Source organism: Nerophis lumbriciformis, linkage group LG28 (genome assembly GCF_033978685.3).
Source record: "Nerophis lumbriciformis linkage group LG28, RoL_Nlum_v2.1, whole genome shotgun sequence".
Lineage (NCBI taxonomy): Eukaryota > Metazoa > Chordata > Actinopteri > Syngnathiformes > Syngnathidae > Nerophis > Nerophis lumbriciformis.
Window position 1 is genome coordinate 14,813,338 of NC_084575.2, and position 12,629 is coordinate 14,825,966.

At 37.2% G+C, this 12,629-nt stretch overlaps 1 protein-coding gene across 1 annotated transcript in view; it reads right to left on the minus strand.

Moving 5' to 3' along the window:
• The window catches only part of LOC133570742 (sorting nexin-6), a 28,865-nt gene that overhangs the window by 9,846 nt on the left and 6,390 nt on the right, over positions 1-12,629 (minus strand). The window contains exons 7-13 of the mRNA XM_061923436.1: positions 11,175-11,258; positions 11,022-11,096; positions 10,903-10,933; positions 8,446-8,533; positions 5,486-5,525; positions 5,305-5,391; positions 819-908 (exon numbers count right to left, since the gene is read on the minus strand). Coding sequence (XP_061779420.1) covers positions 819-908; positions 5,305-5,391; positions 5,486-5,525; positions 8,446-8,533; positions 10,903-10,933; positions 11,022-11,096; positions 11,175-11,258 — 495 coding nt within the window. The remainder of the gene's footprint in view (positions 1-818; positions 909-5,304; positions 5,392-5,485; positions 5,526-8,445; positions 8,534-10,902; positions 10,934-11,021; positions 11,097-11,174; positions 11,259-12,629) is intronic.

A 12,629-nucleotide genomic window follows, 5' to 3' on the forward strand; every position in this document is an offset into this window, starting at 1 on the left:
TGAATTCCAATTCAGAGTCCAAGTCAAAGACAACCCGTTGACAAGGAGAGGGGTGCTCTCGACAGTTGCATCAGTCTATGACCCCCTTGGGTTTGTCGCCCCATTCATACTGATTGGAAAGCAAATACTCCAAACGTTGTGCAAAGACAAAGTAAATTGGGACGACGATCTCCCAGACCACATACTACCACGGTGGGAAGCATGGTTGAGAGACCTGCCCAAACTGGCAGCTCTGAAAATCCCACGAAGTTACTCACAAGACAGCAATGTTGTACAGTGCGAGTTACATAACTTCTCAGACGCAAGCCTCGAAGGTTATGGCGCATGTTCATACCTCAGAGCAATAAGTAAAGAAGGAAAAATCAGTTGTTCACTAGTCATGGGTAAAGCGAGAGTTGCACTGACTAAACAAACCACCATACCAAGACTCGAACTATCATCAGCCGTGACTTCAGACCGCAATGCAGATGTAATCAAGCGAGAACTGGAAATTGAAAATCTCAAGGAATATTATTGGTCAGATTCACAAGTCGTATATTTGCCTGTGACTGATTTATGTCTAAAGCATTGTATTTCATGTCTTGTCCTGTAGTTTTCACGGCATAAACCCAAGTAAAGAGCCCGTCTTTAAGAAGCCGTGCCTGTGTTGTCATTTCGGAGCCACAATATATATATATATATATATATGATCCGTAACATAATCTATACAAAATTTTGACCAAAGAACTACCATCACATGTTATGCAGACATGTTATCACCCCTTTAGTGTGTACTGACAGAAGAAATACATTTGAGACACAGCCAACTAAATACTCACAGTCGCCTTCTTGACTGGTTTGGCCTTCTCTGCATTCTTTCTGGCAGTTTCTAACTCCAACAATTTACAAGTCCTTCTGAAAAGCATCTCCTGCAAAGGACATGAAACGTAAGAAATTAAACACAACAACATCAACAGTATCTCACAAAAGTAAGATTCTTTTAAAGGTGCAATACTATATTTTCAGTGAATAGTAGATCTTAACTGCTAAGGTCATACATTGACTACGCTAAAGCATATCCAAGTCTCATTCTGATACTGTAGATCTAAAGGATGTATGAGGGGTTTACTACAGTGGCAGAGAAGGGACACAACAAATGCGAACGCCACAACACAACTTTACGCTACAATACAACCACATAAAGACACAAGACAACAACATACAGCCACAACACAACAACTTCCAGCCACAACACAACAACTTTTTAGCCACAACATCATAACATAAAGCCACAACACAATAACATAAAGCCACATCGCAACAACTTCCAGCCACAACGCAACAACTTTTTAGCCACAACACAATAACATAAAGCCACAACACAATAACATAAAGCCACGACACAACAACATAAAGCCACAACACAAAAACTTTCAGCTACAACATGTTTGCAAAAGCCACTATAAATGCAAATGCAAATGCCACAACACAATATCATAAAGCCACGACACAACAACATACAGCCACAACACAACAACTTTCAGCACCAACGCGATTGTAAAAGCCACAACAAAACAACTATAAGCCACAAAACAACAACATGAAGCCACAACACAACAACTTTTAGCCAGAACACGATTGCAAAAGCCACAACACAACAGCTTTTAGCCAGAACACTATTGCAAAAGCCACGACACAACATCTTTTAGCTAGAACATGTTTGCAAAAGCCACTATAAATGCAAAAGCAAATGCCACAACACAATATCATAAAGCCACGACACAACAACATACAGTCACAACACAACAACTTTCAGCACCAACGCGATTGTAAAAGCCACAACAAAACAACTATAAGCCACAAAACAACAACATGAAGCCACAACACAACCACTTTTAGCCAGAACACGATTGCAAAAGCCACAACACAACAACTTTTAGCCAGAACACGATTGCAAAAGCCACGACAAAACAACTTTTAGCTAGAACACGATTGCAAAAGCCACAACACAACTTTTAGCTAGAACAGGATTGCAAAAGCCACAACACAACTTCCAGCCACAACACAACAACTTCCAGCCACAACACAACAACTTTTTAGCCACAACACCATAACATAAAGCCACAACACAATAACATAAAGCCACAACACAACAACATAAAGCCACATCGCAACAACTTCCAGCCACAACGCAACAACTTTTTAGCCACAACACAATAACATAAAGCCACAACACAATAACATAAAGCCACAAAACAATAACATAAAGCCACGACACAACAACATAAAGCCACAACACAAAAACTTTCAGCTACAACATGTTTGCAAAAGCCACTATAAATGCAAATGAAAATGCCACAACACAATATCATAAAGCCACGACACAACAACATACAGCCACAACACAACAACTTTAAGCACCAACGCGATTGTAAAAGCCTCAACAAAACAACTATAAGCTACAAAACAACATCATGAAGCCACAACACAACAACTTTTAGCCAGAACACGATTGCAAAAGCCACAACACAACAGCTTTTAGCCAGAACACGATTGCAAAAGCCATGACACAACATCTTTTAGCTAGAACACGATTGCAAAAGCCACAACACAACAACTTCCAGCCACAACACAACAACTTCCAGCCACAACACAACAACTTTTTAGCCACAACACAATAACATAAAGCCACAACACAACAACATAAAGCCACAACACAAAAACTTTCAGCTACAACATGTTTGCAAAAGCCACTATAAATGCAAAAGCAAATGCCACAACACAATATCATAAAGCCACGACACAACAACATACAGCCACAACACAACAACTTTCAGCACCAACGCGATTGTAAAAGCCACAACAAAACAACTATAAGCCACAAAACAACAACATGAAGCCACAACACAACCACTTTTAGCCAGAACACGATTGCAAAAGCCACAACACAACAACTTTTAGCCAGAACACGATTGCAAAAGCCACGACAAAACAACTTTTAGCTAGAACACGATTGCAAAAGCCACAACACAACTTTTAGCTAGAACACGATTGCAAAAGCCACAACACAACAACTTCCAGCCACAACACAACTTTTTAGCCACAACACCATAACATAAAGCCACAACCCAATAACATAAAGCCACAACACAACAACATAAAGCCACATCGCAACAACTTCCAGCCACAACGCAACAACTTTTTAGCCACAACACAACAACATAAAGCCACATCGCAACAACTTCCAGCCACAACGCAACAACTTTTTAGCCACAACACAATAACATAAAGCCACAACACAATAACATAAAGCCACGACACAACAACATAAAGCCACAACACAAAAACTTTCAGCTACAACATGTTTGCAAAAGCCACTATAAATGCAAATGCAAATGCCACAACACAATATCATAAAGCCACGACACAACAACATACAGCCACAACACAACAACTTTAAGCACCAACGCGATTGTAAAAGCCTCAACAAAACAACTATAAGCCACAAAACAACAACATGAAGCCACAAAAACAACAACTTTTAGCCAGAACACGATTGCAAAAGCCACAACACAACAACTTTTAGCTAGAACACGATTGCAAAAGCCACAACACAACAACTTTTAGCCAGAACACAATTGCAAAAGCCACGACACAACAACTTTTAGTCAGAACACGATTGCAAAAGCCACGACACAACAACTTTTAGCTAGAACACGATTGCAAAAGCCACAACACAACAACTTTTAGCCAGAACACGATTGCAAAAGCCACGACACAACAATTTTTAGTCAGAACATGATTGCAAAAGTCACGACACAACAACTTTTAGCTAGAACACGATTGCAAAAGCCACAACGCAACAACTTTTAGTCAGAACACGATTGCAAAAGCCACGACACAACAACTTTTAGCCAGAACACGATTGCAAAAGCCACAACACAACAACTTCCAGCCACAACACAACACATTTTTAGCCACAACACAATAACATAAAGCCACAACACAATAACATAAAGCCACAACACAACAACATAAAGCCACATCGCAACAACTTCCAGCCACAACGCAACAACTTTTTAGCCACAACACAATAACATAAAGCCACAACAGAATAACATAAAGCCACAACACAACAACATAAAGCCACAACACAAAAACTTTCAGCTACAACATGTTTACAAAAGCCACTATAAATGCAAATACAAATGCCACAACACAATATCACAAAGCCATAACACAACAACATAAAGCCACAACACAGCACCTTTTAGCCACTACTCAATTGCAAAAGCCATAACACCACAACATTCAGCCACAACACAACAACTTTTTAGCCACAGCCCAAAACCACAAAGCCACAACACAACAACTTTACGCTACAACTCAACAACATAAAGCCCCAACACAACAACATTCAGCCACAACACGATTGCAAAAGCCACTATAAATGCAAATGCCACAAAACAAAACATAAAGCCACAACACACTAACTTTCAACCACAACACATCTCATTAGGGACGGCGTGGCGCAGTGGAAGAATGGCCGTGCGCGACCCGAGTGTCCCTGGTTCAATCCCCACCTAGTACCAACCTCGTCATGTCCGTTGTGTCCTGAGCAAGACACTTCACCCTTGCTCCTGATGGGTGCTGGTTAGCGCCGTGCATGGCAGCTCCCTCCATCAGTGTGTGAATGTGTGTGTGAATGGGTAAATGTGGAAGTAGTGTCAAAGCGCTTTGAGTACCTTGAAGGTAGAAAAGCGCTATAAAAGTACAACCCATTTATCATTTATTATCTTTCAGCTACAGCACGATTGCGAAAGCCACTACAAATGCAAACGCCACAGCAACTTTAAGCGACAACAAAACTGACGGACACAACGGAGGTTTTGCAGACGGACCAAGTAGCTGAGGCGTAAAGTTGAAGAAGGTTAACAAACAAAGTTGTAAAAGTAAAGTGTTGTGATTGAGTGCACTGTCTGTCTTCCACCGTTGCTTCATGTTGTTGTGGTGTGGCTGAAAGTTGTTGTGTTTTGTTGTGTTGTGCCTTAAAGTTGTTGTGTTGTGGCTGTAATGTGTTGTGACTGAAAGTTGTTGTGCTGTGGCTTAAAGTTGTTGTGTTGTGGCTTAAAGTGGTTATGTTGCCATGTAAAGTTGTTGTGTTGTAGCTTAAAGTGGTTACGTTGTGGTGTAAAGTTGTTGTGTTGTGGCTGAAACCTGTTGTGTTGTGGTGTTTGCAATTGTTGTGACCTTCTCGGGCATCGTAGTTCAGGCACATGTGTGACGTACAATAATTGTACTGATACAATGAGGAAAGCAACACACCTTTTCCGCCTCCTGATAGCGTGACTCCAGATCCAAACCCAGCCCAAGAGTGTTGATGTCATTCTTCGCAACGTTTGTCATGTTTTTCTGCGCGTGACAAATATTATTTACAGACATTTAAAAACAAATAATTGGTGCACGGATATGTTTTTTTTTTAATGTCCTTAAAAGCACAAATTACCTTCATAGACTCAAAGACGTCTGATAATTTCACACAAATCCTACAAGAATAAAGAACATCTTTTTTAACCAGTCTTTTTGAAAATTGGAGTAAAACTGTGAAACTGTGAGGACTCAAGCAATGTGCTATACATTTTAAGAAACTGCATAAGCATATGGTGTTTACAAGGTACATATATATATATTGTACGTAGAATGCCAAGAACCGTAATATTTACTATCACATATTCATGCATTTATTTACTGAAATGTGATAAATTAATATTTATCAATATTCTACATGAACATGTAACAAATGATTCTGTATTACTTATTTAACAAGTTATATATTAAGATTCTGTATTTATTAATTAATCAAACAATGTTTCTTGCCGTATTTAATCCCGAATGTATTACTTCATTATTTAACAGGCTATCTATCAATATTTTGTATTTATTTATTAATTCTTCAAACATTGTTTCTGACAGTATTTACTTCTGTATGTATTACTTCATTATTTGTAAAGCTATCTATTTACCAATATTTTGTGTTTATTAATTCATCAAACAATGTTTCTGACAGTATTTATTCCTGTATGTATTACTTTATTATTTAACAGGCTATTTATTTATAAGTATCCTGTATTTATTAATTCATCAATGTTTCTGACAGTATTTACTCCTGTACTTACAGTATTACTTCATTATTTAACAAGTTTTCTATTCACCCTGAATTTATTTATTCATCAAAATAACCTCACAGTATTTTCTACAGTATTTATTCATTATTTAACAAGTTATCTATTGATATTCTGTATTTATTCATTAATTAGATTAATCTCTTACAGTATTTACTCCTGTATTTATTCATTATTTAACATGTTATCTATTAATAGTCTGTATTTATCAATTCATAAAAATATCTTACAGTAATTACTCCTATATTTATTTATTCATTATTTAACAAGTTACCTATTAATTAATAATCTGTATTTATTCATTAATCAAAATAATATCTTGCAGTATGCATTCCTGTGTTTATTCATTATTCAACAAGTTATCTATGAATATTCTGTATTTATTAATTCGTTAAAAAAAATCTCTTACAATATTACACCTGTATTTATTCATTAATTAACAAGTTATCTATTAATATTCTGTATTTATTCATTCATAAAAAATATCTTACAGTATTTACTCCTGTAGTTATCTATTATTTAACAACTTATCTATTAATATTCTGTATTTATTAATTCAGAAGAAATCTCCTACAGTATTTACTCCTGTATTTATTCATTATTTAACAAGTAATCTAATAATATTCTGTATTTATGAATTCATCAAACAATATTTGACAGTATTTACTTCTGTATTTGTTATTTCATTATTTAACAAGCTATTTATTTATCAATATTCTGTTTTTATTAACTCACCAAACAACGTCTGGCAGTATTTACTCCTGTATTTATTACTTCATTAATAAGAATCAGATTTATTGGCCAATGAATTTGACTTGGTAGACTGTGCTCTCTTGGTTCAACGCAAGAAAGAAAGATAAACATGAGACTATGAGAGAGCACAGTACCGTGACGGCCATTAACATGTTATCTATTGATCGATATGTTGTATTTATTAATTCATCAAACAATGTTGCTGACTGTATTTACTCCTGTATTTATTACATCCTTATTGAACAAGCTATCTATTGATCAATATTCTGTATTCATTAATTTATCAAACAATGTTTCTGACAGAACACACTCCTGTATGTATTACTTCATTTTTTAACTGGCTATCTATTTATCAATATTCTGTGTTTATTAATTCATCAATCAATGTTTCTTACAGTATTCACTCCTGTATGCTTTACTTAATTATTTAACAGCCTATTTATTTATCAATATTCTGTATTTATTAATTCATTAAACAATGTGTCTCTGAGGATTCACACTTGCATTTAGTGTTTGTATTGTTTGAATTATTTATCTATTACTGTCAGTAACTGCTGAAACATTGACAAATGGTAGATGGTTGAATTTTCAAGTTTAAGAATATTATGACTAGAGATGTCCGATAATGGCTTTTTTGACGATACCCGATGTCCCGATATTGTCCAACTCTTAATTACAGATTCCGATATCAATCGATACCGATATATACAGTCGTGGAATTAACACATTATTATGCCTAATTTTGTTGTGATGCCCCGCTAGATACATTAAACAATGTAAAAAGGTTTTCCAAAATAAATCAACTCAAGTTATGGAAAAAAAGTGCCAACATGGCACTGCCATATTTATTATTGATGTCACAAAGTGCATTATTTTTTTTAACATGCCTCAAAACAGCAGCTTGGAATTTGGGACATGCTCTCCCTGAGAGAGCATGAGGAGGTTGAGGTGGGCGGGGTTGGGGAGGTAGTGGGTAGCGGGGGGTGTATATTGTAGCGTCCCGGAAGAGTTAGTGCTGCAAGGGGTTCTGGGTATTTGTTCTGTTGTGTTTATGTTGTCTTACGATGCGGATGTTCTCCCGAAATGTGTTTGTCATTCTTGTTTGGTGTGGGTTCACAGTGTGGCGCATATTTGTAACAGTGTTAAAGTTGTTTATACGGCCACCCTCAGTGTGACTTGTATGGCTGTTGACCAAGTATGCAGCATTCACTTGTGTGTGTGAAAAGCCGTAGAGATGATATGATTGGCCGGCACGCAAAGGCAGTGCTTTTAAGGTTTATTGGCGCTCTGTACTTCTCCCTACGTCCGTGTACCACTCCGTACAGCGGCGTTTTAAAAAGTAATACATTTTACTTTTTGAAACCGATAATTTCCGATATTACATTTTAAAGCATTTATCGGCCGATAATATTGGCAGTCCGATATTATCGGACATCTCTAATTATGACCTTGTTGTAGTGTTTGATTAAAAAAAAATTAAACCATTACTATCATGTTATATACAGTAGGACTGAGAGCAGTGCGATCTTACTTGGAAAAAGCCGCTTTGTCAGGGTCGTCTTCTGATTCCACGCACAAATGCAGGGAGGCTGCAAAGTGGCCACAGGCCACTGCTATTTCTGCACAACACATGAGATTATTATACATCTCAACTCATGTCACGGTGCTATATTCCATAACATCATCCACAATCATCACTGGCAATGTTATATATAATGCCAAAATATCAACTTTGCCACAAAATGGTGCCATAATTAGAGGTAGCTAAGAAGAATTATATAACATTTTTCAAATCATATATTAGCAAAACAACGGGTACATTACAATAAAAAAGCAAATCATATTTTTTTAGCTGCTTCACAGCTGACTCTGCTTCATTTATTTAAAACATAAAACCCAAAACCAGTGAAGTTGGCACGTTGTGTAAATCGTAAATAAAAACAGAATACAATGATTTGCAAATCCTTTTCAACCAATATTGAATTGAATAGACTGCAAAAGACAAGATAGTTAACGTTCAAACTGGTAAACTTTGTTATTTTTTACAAATATTAGCTCATTTGGAATTTGATGCCTTCAACATGTTTCAAAAAAGCAAAAAAGACTGAGAAAGTTGAGGAATGTTCATCAAACACTTATTTGGAACATCCCACAGGTGAACAGGCTAATTGGGAACAGGTGGGTGCCATGATTGGGTATAAAAGCAGCTTCCATGAAATGCTCAGTCATTCACAAACAAGTATGGGGCAAGGGTCACCACTTTGTGAACAAAGTATAAGAACAACATTTCAGTTTAAGAACAACATTTCTCAACGAGCTATTTCAAACAATTTAGGGATTTCACCATCTACGGTCCGTAATATCATCAAAAGGTTCAGAGAATCTGGAGAAATCACTGCACGTAAGCAACAAGGCTGAAAACCAACATTGAATGCCTGTGACCTTCGATCCCTCAGGCGGTACTGCATCAAAAACCGACATCAGTGTGTAAAGGATATCACCACAATGGCTCAGGAACCCTTCAGAAAACCACTGTCAGTAACTACAGGTTTGTCACTACATCTGTAAGTGCAAGTTAAAACTCTACAATGCAAAGCGAAAGCCTTTTGTCTACAACACCCAGAAACGCCGCCGGCTTCGCTGGGCCCGAGCTCAAAGTGGAAAAGTGTTCTGTGGTCTAACAAGTCCACATTTCAAATTGTTTTTGGAAAGTGTGTGTGTGTGTGTGTGTGTGTGTGTGTGTGTGTGTGTGTGTGTGTGTGTGTGTGTGTGTGTGTGTGTGTGTGTGTGTGTGTGTGTGTGTGTGTGTGTGTGTGTGTGTGTGTGTGTGTGTGTGTGTGTGTGTGTGTGTGTGTGTGTGTGTGTGTGTGTGTGTGTGTGTGTGTGTGTGTGTGTGTGTGTGTGTGTGTGTGAATGACAGGAAGAAAAGCTCTGACTTGCACAGAGAGTGGTTGCTCGGTGACATCTGCTGGTTTGCATATATTGATCTCTAGACCAGAGGTGTCCAAAAAAATGTTCTGCCCAAGGCCTCATAAAGAACTTAATTACAATATAAATTAATTAAATTAAAGGATGCAAAGCGGTCACATTAATATTCGTAACTTGTTTTTTTTTGTTTTTTTATCAATTATTAAACACACTAAACTATATTTATTTTTATTTTTTTCTCTTGTGGCCCTAATCTGCCTTTATAATGTTTAATATCATGTTTCATGCATAATTTTATATACATATTATCTAACTTATTAAAATATACTGTATATATATATTTTTTTTAAGGTAATATTTTTTTATATATGGAATATTTTCTGGTGGGACAAATATATATATATATATGTATATAGGGTGTACCCCGCCTTCCGCCCGAATGCAGCTGAGATAGGCTCCAGCACCCCCCACGACCCCCAAAGGGACAAACGGTAGAAAATGGATGGATGGATGGATATATATATATATATATATATATATATATATATATATATATATATATATATATATATATATATACACACACACAAATTGATTTGACACTCTTATATTCAAGTCAGTACAGTAATATGTGATAGTGCTATGATGTAACAAATTCTACTGAAATGTAGATACTGTAAGCAATATTATTTTCTAAAACTGTGATATATTACAAGGGATGTTGAGTAAATAATGATAATATGCCTGATTTTTTGTAGGTCGTTCATAAGATCCTATTTAGGACGTTTTATCCACTCATTAGAGAGGCAATTATGTTCTAAAATTTGTGTATTTGGAAGAGTGACATTAATGAGGAGCTTTGCAGGGTCGTATGACCAATTAATAATTAGTTTCATTGCTATAAAAAGCCTCTTCTGCGTTCACTTTGGTGCACAACCAACTTTTAAAAGTCTCTTTCTGTATGTCCGTGTTTTATCAAAATACCCTTGAAGACAAAAGTCAGATAGCAAATACAATCAAATGTAAGTCGTATCCACACTTTCGAGTGGCCTGTTCTTACTTTGCTCCGTCAGTACCACGTCCAGGAATTTCTGCAGGAAAGAAAACAAAAATATGAAAGCATCCAAAATAGAAGCGTGCGTCGCGTTATTCGAGAAAAGAAGCAGGAGCTGGACTCGCCTCCACAGCATTCTTGGTGCCGCTGGTTAGAGCGAGGTTGACGTCTCGCTTGGTTTGAAAGAACTCGTCCACGTCCTGCAGACACATTCAGAGCACCGTCAAGACGCTCTCAGTGAAAATACTGACATTCTAGTACTTCTCAATGTTGACTACCTTGTGGCTTTCTTTCCTCATCTCTTCCATAGCTTGACTCAGTCGGTTGAAAATGGTTTTCCGCACTCGCTGTCGACCTGGCGGCTGTAAGTACACGCAGACACAATTCTCATACTTTTTTCCAAAATACTACCAATTGATAACAAAGATGTGTGGGCTTTGTGCCGAGGATGTCGTTGTGGCTTGTGCAGCCCTTTGAGACACTTGTGATTTAGGGCTATATAAATAAAGATTGATTGATTGATTGATGTGTGATGTTACTGTTGTTACTGTTGACACTATTTATTTTTAGTTCCCTGGCTGACAAACGGTTAGCAGCAAATTACGTGTCTCCATACACAACCTAGAGCCACTCCCCTAAGCTAATAATAATCACCTCTATTATGGCAAATAAACTGCATTTCCTTTTTTTTTTCTTTTTTTTTCTTTTTAATTTTATTGACATCCAGCATCAGACATTCCTATCCATTACATCATCCATCCATCCATCCATTTTCTACCGCTTATTCCCTTCGGGGTCGCGGGGGGCGCTGGAGCCTATCTCAGCTACAATCGGGCGGAAGGCGGGGTATACCCTAGACAAGTCGCCAACTCATCGCAGGGCCAACACAGATAGACAGACAACATTCACACTCACATTCACACACTAGGGCCAATTTAGTGTTGCCAATCAACTTATCCCCAGGTGCATGTTTTTGGAGGTGGGAGGAAGCCGGAGTACCCGGAGGGAACCCGGAGGGAACCCGGAGGGAACCCGGAGGGAACCCACGCAGTCACGGGGAGAACATGCAAACTCCACACAGAAAGATCCCGCGGCCGGGATTGAACTCACGACTCCTCAGGACCTTCGTATTGTGAGGCAGACGCACTAACCCTCTTCCACCGCGCTGCCCCATTACATCATATTCACATAAATCATATATCTATTGTCTGCCCTAAATGTCAAAATATTTTTGTTTATATCCCACCCATACAACCCACCCCCCAAAAAAAAGAAAGAAACAACAAAAAAACCAAAGTAATATCTACAAATACATCAATTAAATAAACAAAGAAAAAAAAAGAAAAATAAATAATAATACATTAATAATAATAGTAATCAGAAATAAAATAAAATATAAACATATATATATATATATATATATATATATATATATATATATATATACCCACACATACATATATATACATACATACATACATACATATACCGGATTTTTCGGAGTATAAGTCGCACCGGAGTATAAGTCGCACCTGCCGAAAATGCATAATAAAAAATACAAACAACATATATAAGTCGCACTGGAGCCCGGCCAAACTATGAAAAAAACTGCGACTTATAGTCCGAAAAATACGGTACACATATAGGGAGTAATCCCTTTTTGTTTTTGTTTTTTTGGGGTTTTTTTTGCAATACAATCACTAATTCGAAAAATTAAAGTCAGGTTTATGGGG